The sequence below is a fragment of the Ciona robusta genome, chromosome 9 (genome assembly GCF_009617815.1).
Source record: "Ciona robusta chromosome 9, ASM961781v2".
NCBI classification, from domain to species: Eukaryota; Metazoa; Chordata; class Ascidiacea; order Phlebobranchia; family Cionidae; genus Ciona; species Ciona robusta.
The window spans coordinates 1,576,882-1,595,214 of NC_143243.1; the positions used below are offsets into that span (position 1 = coordinate 1,576,882).

General features: G+C 34.8%; 2 protein-coding genes across 3 annotated transcripts; one reads left to right on the plus strand and one right to left on the minus strand.

Moving 5' to 3' along the window:
- The first annotated feature begins 72 nt into the window (after positions 1–72).
- LOC149730664 (coiled-coil domain-containing protein 180-like) lies at positions 73–14,493 on the plus strand. 2 transcript variants are annotated; one of them, XM_089885210.1, is made up of 32 exons: positions 73–555; positions 790–936; positions 1,260–1,397; positions 1,940–2,093; positions 2,508–2,632; positions 2,877–3,011; positions 3,149–3,278; positions 3,858–4,016; positions 4,397–4,519; positions 4,743–4,871; positions 5,375–5,535; positions 5,709–5,853; positions 6,294–6,516; positions 6,792–6,867; positions 7,163–7,338; positions 7,674–7,854; positions 8,282–8,428; positions 8,818–8,994; positions 9,463–9,646; positions 10,119–10,172; positions 10,351–10,467; positions 10,677–10,912; positions 11,224–11,317; positions 11,683–11,789; positions 12,103–12,202; positions 12,385–12,489; positions 12,559–12,649; positions 12,885–13,045; positions 13,185–13,277; positions 13,657–13,813; positions 13,938–14,114; positions 14,291–14,493. In XM_089885210.1, the coding sequence occupies exons 1-32, from the start codon at positions 257–259 to the stop codon at positions 14,491–14,493; spliced, it is 4,704 nt and encodes a 1,567-aa protein (XP_089741336.1). In that variant the 5' UTR covers positions 73–256. The 2 variants fall into 2 exon arrangements, with proteins under 2 accessions (XP_089741336.1, XP_089741337.1); XM_089885211.1 differs by lacking the exon at positions 10,119–10,172 and having other exon boundaries at positions 74–555.
- A 55-nt stretch (positions 14,494–14,548) lies between these two features.
- Positions 14,549–18,205, minus strand: LOC149730665 (uncharacterized). The gene is made up of 11 exons (XM_089885223.1): positions 17,737–18,205; positions 17,603–17,645; positions 17,236–17,326; positions 16,655–16,782; positions 16,228–16,306; positions 15,943–16,021; positions 15,835–15,862; positions 15,705–15,769; positions 15,296–15,366; positions 14,954–15,067; positions 14,549–14,800 (listed from the first exon to the last, which is right to left on the minus strand). Exons 1-11 carry the CDS (start codon positions 17,826–17,828, stop codon positions 14,754–14,756), a joined length of 837 nt encoding a protein of 278 aa, XP_089741349.1. The 5' UTR covers positions 17,829–18,205; the 3' UTR covers positions 14,549–14,753.
- Positions 18,206–18,333: the final 128 nt, after the last annotated feature.

Here is an 18,333-nt window from a genome sequence, read left to right on the forward strand (position 1 = left end):
TTCACGGCGCACTTGACGAGTTGCGTCGGCGCACTAGTGCGCCGCGGCGCCCACTTTGGGAACCGCGGGCTTATTGTCATGACGGTTATTGTGCTGCTTGTATTTTGTACCGCGCAGCGAAAAATCTAACCTAAATATAAGATTTTGATGAATCCGGTGAATCCCCGATAACATCTTGTTGCCAGGGCAACTACAAGCTTTTTTGTTGAGGCGTAGATTGTCTATAAATGTTATTAAAAAGTTAAAATATTAAAAAATGGCCGAAATAAAGATGCCAGTACGAGTTTTGCAAAGCGGGAAGGTTTACAGGCAAATGTTTGATGCCGAAGTGCAGCTGATAAAGTCACTGGAAGCAAGTAAACAAAGGAAAAAAGAAAATTCGACAAAACCTGGCGGAGTTCAGCTTCCGAATATTATAGAAAACAAACCAGAAATTAGCCATCCCGAAAGACACAAGTCAAAACTAACAGCTGCGAATATTTTGAGCGAAAGACAGAAAACATGGACGGAAGGAATGCCAAACGATTCAGTGACCGAAAATCCAGTTTTTTACAGGTTCTCTTTTGTTATATGTTTACAAATTTATTTTATATGTTTATAGATACCCACATTGGGCCACATATACAACACTACACCTGGGAATATATTTAAATAAATATATACGTATTGTTTTATACCTAATTGTAGATATCACCTGTGTTTTAATAAAAAAATACAGGAACAGAACAAGAACAAAACATTTGCTTGCACAAAAATAAAACTTTCAATCTGACCTACTTATACATGCAGACAAATGACAACAGAAGCTGCCGCCAAACATGAAGAATCTGAAACAGACATTGAGGCTCGTGAAGTAAGAGGACTTCCCACCATTGTACACGTAACGAAGAAAAACTCGGATATTGTTCAAAGAATCGCTGATCGAAGAAAAGAGAAGTAAATTTGATAAAACCCAAGTTTAACACTGTTATTTCTATTAATATTTTCAACTAATATCATCTTTCTGACATTTTTTGTGGGGGAGGCCGGAAAGATAAGATTTATAAATCAACATAATTTGATAAAGTTTATTAAGTGGTGTAAGAACATTATGTGCTTCTAATTGAGGGAGTGTATATATGCTCCTAATGGAGGGCACCATAGCTATTCAACTGAATCTTATTCTTTTAGTACTCACACTCAAATAAAACCAACAACAAGTTTAATAACAATACTGAATTTAATTGATAATTATATCTAATTGATCTCTCAACATGCAGGCATGACATTGCGTTGGATGAAATGTTCCACGACCTAGGTATGATCAGTAACAGAGTGGAACCCAGGATTACATCTATTGGTGAAAATGTTCAACAGCAGTTGAGTGATGATGATGTGAAAATTGAAGCTGAACTTAAGTGAGTTGTGACTTAAAAACAGTTAGCTGAGATATTTATAAATATATATATAAATATAGGCAATCCTTCAGCTGGTGACTTGTAAATATTTTGGTTTTAAAATGTTCCTTAGGCCTCGGTGATACCCACTGTATATTTTTTTGCCAAAAAAGTCAGACATTTTTGTCTTGCTTAAACATATATGTAAGCAATAAGTACCATGTATCACTAATATGTCATATGACTATTACTGCAGCATGATCATTGATCAGTGACTACTGTATCAATTTTTATTACTATTATTTATCTCTTTCTGTACTGTGCAACAAAGCGTGTTCAGATTACCAGAGGTACTATTAAATTTTTATTTAGTTCTGGTAGACAAAACAACATTGTAGCATTAAATACAACTTAAATGTCAGTAAGTATATTACATCATTTATAAACACTTTTTGTCAAGAATTTTTTTGTTTGTAGAAATAAACTTATTAAATCAAGGAATTAAATCATATTACAAGAGTCTCCTTTCTGATTTTTAGTTTAAAATTGATATTTTGTTGCAGACCAATTATGGATGATGAATCTCTAATCAACTTCAGTCATCAAAACCTTCTAGAAGTTTGGACGCAAATAGAAACTCACTCAACCACCAGGAGGCAGTATATAAAGAATACAAACGAATGGTTTAACCAAGTAGAGGATGAAAGATTGGAAGCTGTGAGTGAATTTGAACTCAATATCAATATTGATTTGGTCAAATGTAGTTTATTCCTTGACTTACACAAACTTATGCAATGGTGACAAATATATTAGGATTATATTGATGATTTACTCTTGCGCAAAGGTTAAATAATGTATTGTTTTTACCTTGATTTAATGTCACATGTGAATGCTTGCATGGCAGGGCAACGTAAGTAGTTATACCAGGTGTTCAGTTATACACACGTCATTTATTTCTATACTACTATTTAGACAATCTGTTCGTTAAACTTTTATTGGTAGGCATGTATGCAGAACTTTTATAATGATAAAAACACTGAGTTTTGAACCTGGTAGTTACCTTTTTTACATTAGTTACCTTTTTTACATTACTCCTCACCCATGTCAACACAACCCATGTTGTGTTTCTAGATTGCTGGAGTGTTTCGAAAATACTCTGCAAAGTTGATTAAAATAGCGAGTCTTTCCACACCCGATGTTCATCGATTGATTGAGAAAGAATCTATGATGATTAACCAGAGTATACTCGCTAACAGGTGCGCCAATACTTGGATTTTATTTTAATTCGTTTTCACATATAAGCCTTTACAGCTTTTATTTTCTCTGTATATGCAAAATCAAGACTGCAATAATTTGTTAATTTTATTTATTTTTCCTAAAAAAATAGTATTGAGTGTATTGTTTTATTCACATGAAGGTTTAAATGTATTGTTTAAATATTTTTAATGTTTTCCGCCTTTACAAATTCTTTTATATATTAAACACTCTTGTCTTTACCAGGCGAGCCTATGAGAAGCTGAATGTAAATTTAATGGAGAGCGACATACAACGTGAACTTGACCAACAAAGAACTTGGAGTGAGAGAGTTACTGACTGGAAAAAACTAAACGCAGAATTCGCAGTCCAAAAATTTATGTAAGAAACTCGAACAAAAAAAGTTTAAGAAACTTAATCAAAAAAAAGTTTCTTTAAAAAAAGTTTTATTAAAGTTTTTGCCATTTTTGATAATAATTGCTTCATAGTACGTTTTCTAATCTTTACAATTTTCTTAGTGAGTTTATGAAAAGTCCTGATGTTATTGACCCTCCTGGGGTGAAACAAGTGATGGAAACATTTCTCAACGAACAAAAATCTCTTTCTGCAGTGAGGCAACAAATACTTGAACAAATGGGAGAACTCAAGGTATTTGGCTTGCCAGTTATTCCTCAAAATAAGAGCACTTCACAGGAAGAATAATTTGAACCATCTAATGTTTTTGCTTGTATTCAAACTTGTTTTCATTATTTGCTAAACTTGTCTTCTTTAAAACATACATGGAACTTAATCCCAACTCTTTTATGTAGCAATGGAGTTTCATTGTTCTATTCTACACTTATAACTACAAGCATTGGCGTGTATAGTTTCAGTGTATGATCATGTTACATGCTTTATCTTGGTTGTGACCATCATACAGACTGTGCTGTTGTTACTCTACAAGTGATAGCATCACACTATGCCAACATATATATATGGGGTCACCAGTATTGAAATGGGCATGAAAAAGTACCTAACATAAGAATGCAGTAAGCAGTGAAAACTATTAGTTCTTTGGGAATTGCATTTATTTTCATTCACAAAGTAACATAAGGGTAACTCGTAAGAGGTGTATGAACACCCGTGTTATAACGATTGTTGTTTTCCGGCCACATAAGGATAAAGCAAGTTTACAAACTTATATATTTAGCTTCCCCACCCCTTAACCTTACATTGCACCATTACCAGCCACCATCCTCAACAAAACCATCTGTATATAAATGGAACACAGCTTTAACAAAAGCCAATGAAGATATTGACAAGTTACATCTCAGAATGGTTCGACAACTTCATGAAAAATACGAGACTGTTTGTCAAAGCTGTCTCACTGAAATAGAAAAATACAAAGTAAGCACAACAGACAAGATGTGTTTTATTTACACATCAGCAGTGTATATATTTTTTTTAATTTTTTAAGGTGTTGTACAACAGATGAATTTTCAATTACTTATAAGTGCAGTATTACCATAATAAACCCAGCAGTCTATGGTGTATTTTAAATTCTTTCATTCTTTTGCAATATAAAAAATGGCTCAATGCAAATGCACTGTAACACAGTTCCCAAAACCTAAATTTTTAATGTAGTTGCGAGACAATTTAAACCCAGATTACAACATGAACAGACTTATAGTTGCAAAAGCTCTGATCTTACCAACCTAGCTTTAACACAAATCTCATTTATTTTTAAGTTTGCCCATATGGATGTTAAACAAATATTTTCACTCCAGCAAAATCTTCTGATATCTAAAGTATGCGACGAAGATGACATGAGAAGGATTGTTAATGATCATCTTCTACCGTTGGTTGGAAATCAACTTCGGAGCTTTGAACGAAGACTTGAAAAGATGGATGTGAGTTTTGTTGATTGATTTTGTTGCCATTTTTTTAATTTAAAGTTCCTCCAAATACCAATATACATATGTGTCCTTAGGCAAGACACTTATTTAAATGCGGCCTAAATCCAAGGACCATGTAGTACCTCAACCATATAGAGGAAAACCATTATCTTATTTAATTTCAGTTAAAAAATCTTGTCAAAGTGCTTTGGTTTTGTTAAACAACTTTTGGTTGCAGCAAATGTTAGAGGAGCTTGCTACAAGGACAGAACATCAGTTTCGTGGTTTGTTCAAGTTCGCACAAGGTGTGTCACATTTGTGGGACGTGCATGAGATTGGACTCGCAAAGCAGGAGCGCAAGTTGCAGGTATATAGTGGTGGTTGAATATGTGGATTTACTTTTGCCATGGATTCTCGAGCAATTTGATGTTGTAGTCAACTTAAAAAGGTTATAAACATGTTAAACTCTATTCCCTTTTATACCAGTTACTTTATTACCATATTTGATACTGCTACCATACGCATGTCTTCGGCCAAACCACTTAACTGTAATTGCTCCAAACAAGTTCGAACTATTGTAGAAAGTGTTTGATATAAAGAAATAAATTAAAACATTTATATACAAAGTTGCAATCTTCGGAAATTCCCTCGCCATGCGAGGATATAAGAGTAACATTCATATATAAATACAAAACAAACAAATATGCACAGTTACATACATGGTAATTCGTAAGCTGGCAAAAGGTGTATAACCACACCCCACACGTGTTATAACCACTGTCGTTTTTCCGTGCACACAAGGATAAAGCAAGTTACATTTATATAAATATACTTAGTTTGTTAGATCTGTACTCCACATTTTTGTTGCAGTCGGAACTTGAGCAGACACGACAACTACACGATGTCGACAACCAGGAAAGGGAAGGGAAACTTGATATTAGACTTGATAGGTTGAGACAGGAAAGCACGGATGAAGCTTTGTCGCTATGTTTGGAACAGTGTTTGGAGATGTTGGCTTACATCAAAGAAGGGTACGAGAGTGTTTAAGTATTTTAATGCTTAAATTTATAACGGTCCAAAGCATGTTTTTACAACTGTTAATTACCTTCCTTCGTTTATTATACACCATGATTTGTTGATTTTCACTATTGTTTTCGAAGGGATAAAAAACGATGTTGTGCTATCAAATACACTTATTCCCCAGGTATGAAGAGTTTCATGCACAACAGATGGATAAAGTATCTGAATACCCCGGCATGGTGCATGAGGAGCTTGTCAAATATGATGAAGCTGTATGCAGGTTTTTTAACGTCAATAGAGACAAACCAAGTGAAGAACACCTTATGTCGGTAAGATGTTTATAATGGTTGGGAAAAGTTGGAATATTTAGTTTTGTATCAACTTGACAGCTTACAAGAAGAAGGTTACATCAGAAAAAGTCAAGACAAAAGAAGCCAAAGTCAAGAGAGAAAAAGGCAAGACTGAAGTTTTTAGTTAAAAAAATATTTTAATGCTAGAATAGTGGTAGTAAGCAGCAGAACAGATGGTTAAGAATATATAATGAAGTTTACTGTGAAAATACAGCTATATTAATATTCTGTTACTTCTGCCACCAGACATAATGTAAAAATTTATATATAGTAGGAAGGGGAAAGATGGGACACCTTTTATTCTATTTTCTTGTCCTATTCGGAAGTAAACAAAGAACATTCAAAAAATTATAAAACTGTAGCCTCAAGCCAACAAAAAAAAGCTATTTTACACTTTATTATTGTTTTTGTTAATAAAGGAGCCTGACAAGGAGAAACCTCGCGATTCGTCGAAGGAAGAAGAAGAGAAGGGGGAAGATGGGACAGAGTTAGAACGAGTTGTTCGTGAGATCCTAAAGACAGAGACGGGGACTTCTTTCTATGTGATCACTGTGGCTGATAAGGAAGACTTTGAGGAGGAAGATGAAAAAGATGATGACGAAGATGCGGGGAAGAATCGAATATTTATGACACAAAGCCAAGGTTTGGAATATGTTTAAATTTGGAATATTTTCAAAACAGTTGAAGGTAAACAAACTGTTTTGGTTTAAAGGTTAGTAAACTCGCCAGTATTGAGAAAACTTACATAATTTTTTTTGTTAATAGGGTGTTTAAACCTTAGAACACAAAATTAAAAACAGTTGTTAAAAACACATTAAAATCACAAAACTTGACAATATACTGAAGTTTTGCATAAAAATGAAATCTTAGTGTAGTTGATAATTTAACAAAGTTTTACAGATGTGTTTGATTTTTAGGTTGTGAAGATTTGATGCCGGATTATATTCGGAATGTTTTTATTGAGACATCAACCATCAGAGACATGAAGAAATTGTAAGTTATCAGTTCGGTATTGTTGTTATATTGTTGTATGTATTGTTCATACTTATGTACATAAAAACTGGTATAAGACAAAGGTTATACAGCCTATATGTGCGATACAATTGTCTTCATATCAAATATTTCGGTTTCAAAACTAAAACCATCTTCAGTAATATCAGAAGTTAAACAAATATTTATTCTTAGTAAAAAAACGACTCATTTGGTATGAAAAACGTAGTGTATTTCTGACTTTTTGTCTGCCAAGACTTCATCAGAGAATTGACTCTAACAAAATACCTATTCTTAGCGTTCGAATGTCATTTCTTAACCACCTGGAACAATGGAAAGAGGTTGCACATCAGAATTCCGAAGTGACGTGCAAGAACAAACAAGAGGAGCTTGTATCGGAGCTTGATCTTCGCTTGCATCTTCATGATCCTCGGAGCAAGAGGATTGAGATGGATGTTAGGAACGTGAGAGCAGGTAAGGTCGTATAGGTTCTAGAAGATTTTTTTGGCAACTTTTTAATTAAGTTTGAAAGCTAAGGCAGTATCTCGATGGGCCAACTCTGCTCCAAATCTCAATTTCCATATCCTCAAACTTTTAACAGTCTCTTTGTTATAACTACAGATGAAAATAACCTAATTGGAATAGGCTGTAACTTTCATATACAGAATTACGATTCCCTTAAAAACTCTGCATTGATAAGAAAGTTTGTCTGCATGAACATGGGATGACATGCTGAATAAACGCAGTTCATATCTTATAATGAATTCCCAGTGTAGAATAAGTGTTTAATTGGAAACTCTGCGTTACAGCTGAGTTAGTTCTACACAAAGAGAGGGTGGGACGTCACTGTAAAGGTATCACCGCTGCATTGTCTTCATTGAAACATAACTTTACTGAGATGACAAAACAACACGATGAAACTGCCACCGAGTTTCGTGGAAGGGTTGAGAAAATGGAGGATGTGTTTATCAGCGCAACTAAATCAACCAAGTAAGAGGTGTATGGGTGTCATGTCTCAGTGGTTGGGTGCTTGCATTGTAAAGAAGGAAACCCGGTTCACGGCCAATTCTTGCCTAAATCTTAGAACCCATGACACGCAGAAGTCGTATATTTCACCCAAATGACATTGCCAGTCTCTTATTTAAATGAAATAGGAAATTTTTGTATTTAAACCCATAAAAGAACTATCATATTAAACCAAATCGTTAACAGTAGATATACTTTGTAACAAAGCTTTATAAAATTCAATGTTTGGTAAAAACGTAGCGATTCTATGCTCTCGGATGTCTTATCTAATGGTACATGGGACCAAGCATCAAAGTGTGTTACTAAGCTTTCGCAGAGTCATTACAAATCTTTTTAAAAAAGTTTCCCCCCACCTTTCAATGCAACTCACCACCTCCTTACTTATCCACAGGTTGGTAGAGTTGACCAACAATCTTCATAATGACCTTGGTTGTTATGTGGATGGCGTGAAGTCTTCACTCAGACAATTCAGGCAGAAGTTGGACAATACATTGGGTAGATTACGAGAATCAAACGCCCAGTGTGTTAAGTCGTTCAAGTAAGTGTGTATATTCGGAATAAAGATATATTAGCAAATTTTCTGCCTGTAGCACTTGATGTAGCTATTTAAAAACATTGCCAAATTGGTTTCATGCAGAAAAGTAGTTGTTTGTTGTTGGCGCTTTTCATCGGATTTCAATTCATCTGTTGTGTTTATTCGTCCTCCATCAGATAATGTTTTATTAAACTGTTGCTTTTAAGATTGCTCTTTGAAATATAATTTTGCTATTAAATCTCAAATGAAATATATACACTATGCTGATTATCAATTAATGTTTTGCCTGATCCCTTTTTTAATAATATATCAAAAGTTTTCAAAATACAACACACAACAAATACACATCTTTCTCATTGCTCATACTTTTCCTTATATTCATTTATTTACAGATTATTCTCTGAGGGAGGAAACTTCTCCCCAGAAGAAACGATCCCACTGAGGAAAAGGTTGGAAAAGATGTCGCAGAGAGTGGACGCATCAGAGGGAGCAGTGATGCGCGATCTGGAAGGGATGGAGTCGAAGAGGATTGACCAAGCAACGGAGATCGTCAACAAGTTTGAAGACAGGTTGGCTACTTGTGTTGTATAAACGAATGTTTTACTATTTTTTTCATTTTTTGTATGGCTGATAATTTGGACAACCCATTAGTGGCCACTGGGTTGGAGCAATTGCTGTTAAGTATCTTACTCAAGGACACATATGTATACAATGGTAACAGCGACCAGCCTTGAGCTCATTACCTCTGGGTTGGAGGCAGGTGAGGTAACCACTTTGCCACGTGCCGCCCAACATAGTATTTAAGATTGCAAAGATATACTCTATGTAGGAGGTCTTGCAGTGAGGCATGTCAGGGTACCTAAAATTTGAACCACTGACATGATTTTTAAAGCGAAAACTTCTAGTATTAATTTTCAACTTTCTCGCCACAATTTTAAAAAAGTTACTCTCAATAAAACTACATACCAATAGTGACTTTTAGCACAAAAGCTTGATACCAACTTTTAAAATAGATTTTAACCAAGATTTTTCTTCAGATTCCGTAACCACTTGGTTGACCTGACATTCATTGAAAAGATGCAACGATGGGCAACTAACTCACAAATTCGTATCAAAACAGAGGTGGCGTATAGCAATGGTATGGCAGCTGAGGTTATGAGTCATCTCTCTACATTACAACGAAGGGTAGATGCTTGCGAACGACCAAATATTGATAAAGAGGTTTGATCTAATGTTCATGCTTATGACTTGGGACAATATGAGTTAAATTTCTGGTTGCCTTCTCGTACATATAGTGAAGTGTTTAAATGTGCACCAGATAAACATGTTATATGTAGCATTCATACATCTCCTCGCACTGTTGTAGCATGGGTGGTACTAGTTTCATAACCAGACATGAATGAATGTAACTTGCTTTGATTGTCCATGGTCTGAAAACAACAGTTGCTTTAACATGGGGGTTCTGTTTCACAGACCCCGTGCCAGCTTACGACTTACCATGTATGTTACTTGGTGTGTGATTTTTTTATTTATGGCTGATAGTTTGGACAACCCATTAGTGACCATTGGGTTGGAGCAGTCATATAATGTATTCCAACACCTGTATTTCTACAACTTATGCTCATTGTAGAATTATAACCATCACCAGAAACACAGTTTAGAGTTATAATACAGAAACTTTTTTTTACATCAGAGAAAAAGAAAAGTCCTAAGAAGATTGAGATATAAAAGCTATTTGGCAAATGAAGTATTCAGATGAATGAATTAAATATTTCTAAACAAAATTAACCACTTGCACACCAAATCAACTAACTACTCTAATATATAGAAGTACATGTTCACATATGATTGCCAAAATCTAACTTAAATATGCAGTCATTGATACCATTGATATTGGACATTCCCTCACCACTTGTTTCATACAGACTGTAACACCAGCATTGTTAAGATCTTATGAAGTTGATATAATGGAATGTCTTCATAAAAGATCGGTTTACCTCAACTGTGCTAAACCACAAGCCACAAGTGAAGCAATTTCAAAGGTGAATATGAGACAATTAATAATAAGAGACATCTACTACATTGTTACAAGCTTACACACTGACCAAATGTACATACCGGCTTAACATTGTAGTTAGAGCAACCAAACCAGAGGATACCACCTCAAAACAACTGTCATTTCTTGATAAACAAGTTAAATAAATTACATTTATATTTGTTACATTTTTTTGACCATTTTTTTCATTTTTAGAAGTTGGATTCACAAAGCAGTGTGCCTTATGACACCCATATCAGTAATCTGACCCCTAACTTCAACCCCACCCCCTCCACTGTCCAACGTGGGGCTACCCGGGGTGCTTCAGCTGGTAGTAAAGCCACACATAAAGCTGCCAGTAGGATGGGGTTGGAAACACAGGGAACGTACAGCAGGGGTGGAAGACAACCAGCTGAAGATGCTGCTATTGGAGTGATAAAGAATATATTGAGGTAACAAAGACATTTATCTTCAAACATACTAAGTTTTTACAACACGCAAAAAAATAATATCAAAGAAAAACAGTTAAGATTTTCTCTCCAAGAGCGAATTGAATAAATCAACAAAGTAATAACTTTATTTGTCTCTTTGATTGTGGCAGCGAAGATTTGGAAATATTATAAAAGAAGAGAGATCTGTATTAGCAACAAAACTAAGTCATTAAACACATGGATAAGTAACTGCTATAGTTTGTGTCATATTATTGATAAATAAAATTCAAGATGGTCTGCACAAACATAAAGCTTTGCACTACCATCTACAGAGCACAGAAAGGTAAAGGATTAGATTTGGATGATGAAAAATCCGTTCTAACTGGAGTTACGGCTCGTTACCCGCCATCTACTTCTAACTCACAGGTTTGTTACTTTCAACTTTGTAATGAATGGATGATACTCGTTTATTCTTGTATAGCATGGCAAAGACAGTTGTTATAACACAGGTGTCCTCTACTCCTATACCATACAGTGTATGACTATATATAAAAAACAATCAGTTGAAGTCTGTTAAAGGGTTTCATTTACGCTTCCACCATTCCTTAAAACCCACATAAACAAAACAGTTTCCATATATTTTATACCCGCTTATAAGTGGTTTTGTATGTGGCTTTGTTTTTGCAAATATTTCCCAAGCTATTTTGTGTCTAACCTGAACCTCAACAGTAATAGTTTAAACCATAATCCTATGCTTGACCATCTAACTATTCTGTTCAATCCTCCTACAGACTGGTCCTTCTGCCAAGCACCGAGCATTCCAGAGACACAACACTCTAGCAAGCATCACTGGGAGTGTGGCTGAATCGGAAACAAGTAGAAAACAAACTTCAGATGGGTGAGTGTGAGATTGGCTTTCTATTCTATATGGGTAAGGTCATGTGGCAAGACACACTGCGGAACCTGGGATTTGGGGCGAAGTTGGCCCAGTACCTTAAAGCTGTGTTACAGGAGTAATATTAACATAGGGATTGTTGAATACTAAGGTCTAAATTGTGAGATCTTTACATAACTGTTCTAGGATTACCCTACACCTTAGATTTATTCATTTAACTTTTTAAGAGAAATCACCCCCCCAAAAAAATGCTTCAAAATATGATATTTAATTAATATAGTGACATTTTTATAGAAGTTCTATCATTTTGTTACAGGATCTCATCCGGTGTTTATAGAAGAAGGGAAACTAAGTTTGAGTTGAAATATATGATCTTTGGTACCAAGATGCCAGAAGGATCCCACTTTATGGCAAAAGTAAGTTGAACATAATATTTCTAATAACTTCAGGAGTTCTATAGGAGTTTAGCAAGTTTACACTTTAAGAGGTAAATTGGCAGATATAAGATACAAGAAGTAAATCAGCAAAATAGAGTTTAACTTAAAAACCTATACGATAACTATTTAACAAAGTAACATACTGAGTGTTTTGTTTATAGGTTCATCAGATACTTTATGAAGCATTGGATGGCATGTTATCCACTGCCGAGATATATTACAAACAAAAAGGGAACCGCTTGCCAACCAGACCACAGTTGATACAGGTCTTGTAAATAACTTTGTTGTATGGTAATCATGGGTTAAGCGTTGTGGTTCAAATACATTGTTTGCAGGATACATTTGACCAATGTGCTGAGAAAGTTGTGGAGAAGTTATCTTCATATGAGAGACAGAGTGATGGCTTCCATAATGCTTCACTTCAAGGTGACTTAGTGTGTGGTTATATATATATAGTAGGGTAAGGGAATGGGACACCTTTTCATTCTGTTTTCACATTCCATTTGGTAGTAAACAAAGAAAATTCAAGGAATTATAAAACCGTAGAAAAGCATAACTGTATATATGTATATATGTGGTCTCTACTAATGTCTTATTATCTGTCACATCAGTGTTTATATAAAACAATGAAGCGAATACTGATGTTGCGTTTCTGTTGCAGATTTCCGAAAAGTCCTCCTTGCGCTAGAGGAGGAGTTATGCTCTGTTCCTCGTCTTCTGCTCCATGAATTACTCGATAAAGAACTTGCTGTGTTGCAACAAGGTCAAGCACAACTGGAGGCAAAGTTTTTAAACAAGGAGAAGACATGGCAGGATATGAAGGTAGTGGAGAAGTAGCAAATATTAATGGAGAAGTGGAAAAAACGTTTTTGGTTGACATTTGTAGTATTTGTTTTATGAAAATCAACGCTTTGTTTTATTTTTCCATAGAAATCCAATTATATTTCTTTATTTTTCATAGAAATCTAATAAAAATGAGTTACGTCCCACACTTGGACATCCAGACAGAGCTCCGGTGTTGAAACAACTTTATGACATGGAATGCACAAGACAGGTAAGTTATGACACGCAACTGTTGGGCTTTGTATCAGTGTTGCCAGAGTACAATTGAGATAATGGGACAAATCCCCCTGCATACCCCACTGTAAGACCTCATCCATATATAATACTAAAGAATCTGTAATGGTAGTTAGCTTAAGTACTCCATACTTAGCACAAAGTGCTGTCAAATCACCTTGGATTTTGTGAAACCCATTTGCAGTTCGTAAATAACGATACATAATAAATGAATAGATTCTTTTTGAAAAAGACCTCATGAGCACCAGATCAAGTCCAGATTCATAGAACTCCATATATTTAAATGTATGGAGGATATTTTTGCCTTTTGACAGCTTTTAATTCTTGTCTCTTGAATTTGAATTTCACATTTTTAGACTGAGCATGTGGAAGGCGTGGTGGAGCATGCAAAGTTATTGAAAGCAAACATCACACAAAGTGCTTCATGTTTCATTGAACAATTATCATCTCTCTCACATGAATTGTTGCTGGAGTTTGACCGCCTGTTGACAGTGGATGACGTTTATGTTGGAAGTAAGACATTAAACATGTGGTTCATGTACATGTGGGTAGAACTAGTACTTCTTCTGCCCATTTAAATAAATAATTGTCATTCCCTTCAAAATATTTATAAATATTTAACATTCCTCTGTATAAGGAATTCCTGTACGACGAGAACACACAAGTGTTTTGTTGAGAAGAAGAGCAAATGGAGTGGACATGAATGACGTGGCTGATCCAGCATTTGGTATCAAACCTGTTGTAGAGAGAGGTCCGAAGCAATGGCCAGGTTGTGAAGGGGGAAGGTTATCATTGGATGCTCCGTATAATGAAGGTAGGTCGTGTATTTTGTGGAGTTAGGTCATAATTAAGATGCCAGTGTTTTAGGTTAATTCTGGGATATGGGTTTGAAGCTTAGCAATTGGCATGAGGTCACATTGTGTATGTTTCTTATCTTTACATATGATGTAAAATATGAGAATATTATCGCAAGTTATTTCTTTTTAACAGAAACCACAAGCACCTCCAGCACAACTTTACCTCATACAACCGTTGTATCGCAACGAGACGCAGTGCTGCGCATGTACGAGGAAAAACACAAGGCAACACTAGAGAAAATCCAGCGCGAAGAAGAAGTCCGGCTGCAAGGGGAGCAAAGATGGAAGATGAACTGGGAAGATTCAATCTCTGGAGTAAAGAATTTATACGAGTGACTTTTTTCTAATTCATTCCACTGTATCTTGCTGTTGTGTTACATTTCCCACACAATCTGTGTTTTCCATTTTTTAATGAAAAAGTTTTTAAAATAAAATATTTGTATCATTTGAATAAAACTAAGAATAGAAAACTGAACGGTAAATAACAAAAGTTTGATTCATATACAATACAGACCATGGTGTTACAAAAGCCCTGAAGATTCCCGTGCATGAAATGTGTGCAATATTTTTAACTGAAGTTTTAGGTGAAAACAATGTTACAGAATAATACATCCACTCTGGTTTTCTGGTGTGGCAGAATTGTCTGAAATTAAATTTAGATTTTTATTAAATAAAAAGGGTTAAGATTATTAAACATTTAAAAAATAGCAAAATACCATTTGTTCCTGTATATTTTACTCTGCACATGATCAAACATACAATAGAATTAAAATTTCTACATATTTAAACAGATTACCATCTGTATTAACTGCAGTGGGTTCGGGAGCAGGTGTTGACTTCTTATTTCTCTTCCTAGTCTGTTTTAAATTTCCACGCTGTATTTGGCCAGAACTTCCTGTTTGTAGTTTTTCTAAAAAAACATAAAATTGAAAATATTCCCAGACATTGTAATATTGAAAAAATGCAAAAAAACAGTAATTATTTCATTGTTTTATATTTTACATTCAGGCAAAATTTTAATGGAACTCTGTCGTCATTACCAATGTGCTGCACAACCCTGTTACCAATTACAGCTAAACATTCCTAGTAATATTAAAATATTATATTAAATGTTAAATTGTATTTAAATTTCACTGACCTGATTTGTGTTTTTCCCTCTTATTGCTCCGGTTACTTGCATCAAGGGTGAGGTCTTTATCTACAGGTGAGCTGCGAGTTGCAAGTTACTGTTATTCTTTAACTGGTATATATTCAGAATAAGTATATATTTAAGTATATTTTTCAGTATATATTCAGAATAATGTTCACCAGTTTGAAACTGGGGCGATGGGTCAAAAAATGTATTGCAAATGGAGTTGGCTGGACTGTGTTGTAGAGTGCGAGACAAAGTCCAACTGGTTACATAAAGATTTATGGATGTTAGGGTAACCAAATCCCATGTCTTCGGCAAGGGCCTTACGCATATAGAACAACAGAATTGATATAGAAATGAGTCAACTGTGGTCTAAATCCTAAACAACCTTAACCCCACAAAACACAAACCTCACCTTAATTTTCTTCGCTTAGATTTCACAACTTCATGGTGTGGAGTGGAATGTCTGATTGCATCGGCCTATTAGGGAAGTGGAAAGTATGAGGTGAAGCTTAGGTAAAGTAAATCGAACAAAATTATATTACCTGGAAATTTGCATAGCTTGTGCAGGGTCTGAAAAGGTAAATTTTTATAAATAAACTGAAACTACTATTGAATTAGTATAAATGCCTGTACAGAATTTATTAAAATACCTTTTTAAGTTGAGACTGTTTTCAAAATCAACTCGAGATATTGAGATCGATGGAGTTCCCCCAGATATCATTATTTCGGCTGGAAATTTAATTCAAAATTATTTTATTCAACATTTAGTTTGCAACATGGCTACTAAGCAGGTAAGTTAAAGAGCTCACCTAATAGCAAGAGGTAACAGGTTTAAAAGTTTAATACTGCCACCATTGTGGGCTTAAGTGTGTCTTTGTGTAAAACACATTGTGTTTTCTTTGCATGTGTGGCAGTGCGTTAAAATAAATCCTCACCTGGAATCAAGACTCTTTTATGAGAATTATCATCAGATAAATCTAACTGCATTGAATCATCACCAGCATATACCACTGGCTGAAAAATAACAAATAATAAACCAAAGTTATGCAACTTTCAGTATATCTGCCACATTCACATTAATTCACATCAATAAGTATAACTGTCTCATAAATTTTACAAAAAAGGTAAAATGATTACTGTTTATCACTCAAGTAAAGATCTTGTCGAAATACACTTCATCAATTACAATGAATTTGCAACTTAGAAGTAAAATCGTGTTCATTTAATAGTAGTGCGCCCAGCGCTAAGGCACATTTAGTTAGCTCGCCTGCCTCCAACCAAGAGAAAGTTACAAAGCTTAAAATTGAGATAAACTGATGGGTAGTTCCACTCTATATACAACCAATATCAAAATATCTCCACCTGCTTTTCATTTCTTGCAGGCCGATCATCGTTCAGGAAAATAGACAAAGTGTACGAATGTTTGTACGGCTCGAGTTTGTTGCCTTCATCATTTGTGAAAGTTATATCTGGTACCCATAAACGAATTTCTGCAAAATGTGTATCCTATGTCTGATAGATATTAGTAAAATGACTACATACTTAACCATGTATTGTATTTTAGACCTTTTACAGCAAAACTAAACCATAAAGTGCACAAAATAGAGAACATTTTCCAACCCTCTATTATTGATTATTATACTGCTAAAACATCAAAGAAAAAAATATATTATTAAATTAAAGCCTTTGCTTGGGCGGGCCTACTTAAAATAAGCAATAAGGTCTACCAATACATACAATCACAGTTATGAAACTTTTTCCAAAACTCCAAAACAAAAACCTTTGAACTAAAAAATTACGACATGAGTAGACACCAAACACTTTTTTCTGCCCAAACCTTAGGTCCTTAAGCAAGGACTTCACCCATGTATAGAACAATACTACTACAACATGAGAAGACACATAATAACAGTAAATCCATTATTAATTATTAGAATATTTACTCCATTTAATATACACATTGTTGCTTGTTATGCTTCGTATTCTGTGAGCTTTAAACTTTGGCAACTCATGAACGATGTGTTCAATTGCGAGCTGAAAATAATAAATAAAATATACGATATTGCAATTGATAAGAGTGTCTTTTTAAATGACAGCCAACTTGCTTTTTTAATATAAAGCCTACGCCCTACGCATTAGGCAAAAGTTCTAATACCAATAACAAGAATAAAAACGGTAGCCTAACAATAAAGCTCAGAGGCTATAGCAATTGCCAAACTAATAATAGCTCACATACATTTTTATGCCTTGAGTAAATGTATTGCATTATTAACAAACTACATAAAAAAATACAATGTAAACATAGTGCACCTCAAGGTCCTGCTGTATTTGAGGCACCATAGACTGGGTGATGCTGCATGAAAAAAATTTTTATTCTTTTTTAAATGGTGGCCAAGCAAAGAGAATTTTGCTTTTAATTTAAGCCATAAGCCCATTGAACTTACCTTGAAGAAAATACAATCTTGAATTTGTAAACAAATTGCTGATACCCGATGTAACGTGTATCCTCTGGCACTTGAAATGTATCTAATGGCATTCTCCCTATTTTTATATTTATCTTTCGTAAAAATTTCACTAAATCTCAGTTTTATGTTTAATCTAAATAAACAAAAAGAACGGGGATAGAGGAAATAAAACGAATTTGGTATCTATCAGGGAATTCCCCTAAATTTGGCGCGAAAAATGGCATTTAATTTACATTTTACAGTAATGTGGGGATGATTGAATGAGTGTAACTTATTTATCCTCTCGTGGCTTGGTAATAACAGTCGTTATAACATGAATGTTTCGCTTCACACACTTAATGACCGTTTACGAGTTACCACTCATGTGACTTTGTGAGATATCGTTTTGGGAAATGTGGGTTATCATTTGGAATATTTTTTTTTTGTTTTTAATGAGACAACACATAAGCAAGGGACCGCTGGATAAAAAGTATCTTGTCCAAAGACAAACTGCTACAATGGCAGCGTCGAGCCTCGAACCCGTCAACTCTTGGCTAGAGGCAGGCTACTAACTACTGTGCCACAGCGGCGATCTAA

Coding starts and splice junctions, on each gene's coding strand:
- LOC149730664 (XM_089885210.1), top strand. CDS start 257: ATGGCCGAAATAAAGATGCCAGTACGAGTTTTGCAAAGCGGGAAGGTT. Junction 4,872..5,374: donor AGCAGGAGCGCAAGTTGCAG/GTATATAGTGGT, acceptor TTTTTGTTGCAG/TCGGAACTTGAGCAGACACG. Junction 8,429..8,817: donor CAGTGTGTTAAGTCGTTCAA/GTAAGTGTGTAT, acceptor ATTTATTTACAG/ATTATTCTCTGAGGGAGGAA.
- LOC149730665 (XM_089885223.1), bottom strand. CDS start 17,828: ATGCCATTAGATACATTTCAAGTGCCAGAGGATACACGTTACATCGGG. Junction 15,770..15,834: donor CAAGCTATGCAAATTTCCAG/GTAATATAATTT, acceptor CTTCCCTAATAG/GCCGATGCAATCAGACATTC. Junction 15,068..15,295: donor GAGGGAAAAACACAAATCAG/GTCAGTGAAATT, acceptor ATGTTTTTTTAG/AAAAACTACAAACAGGAAGT.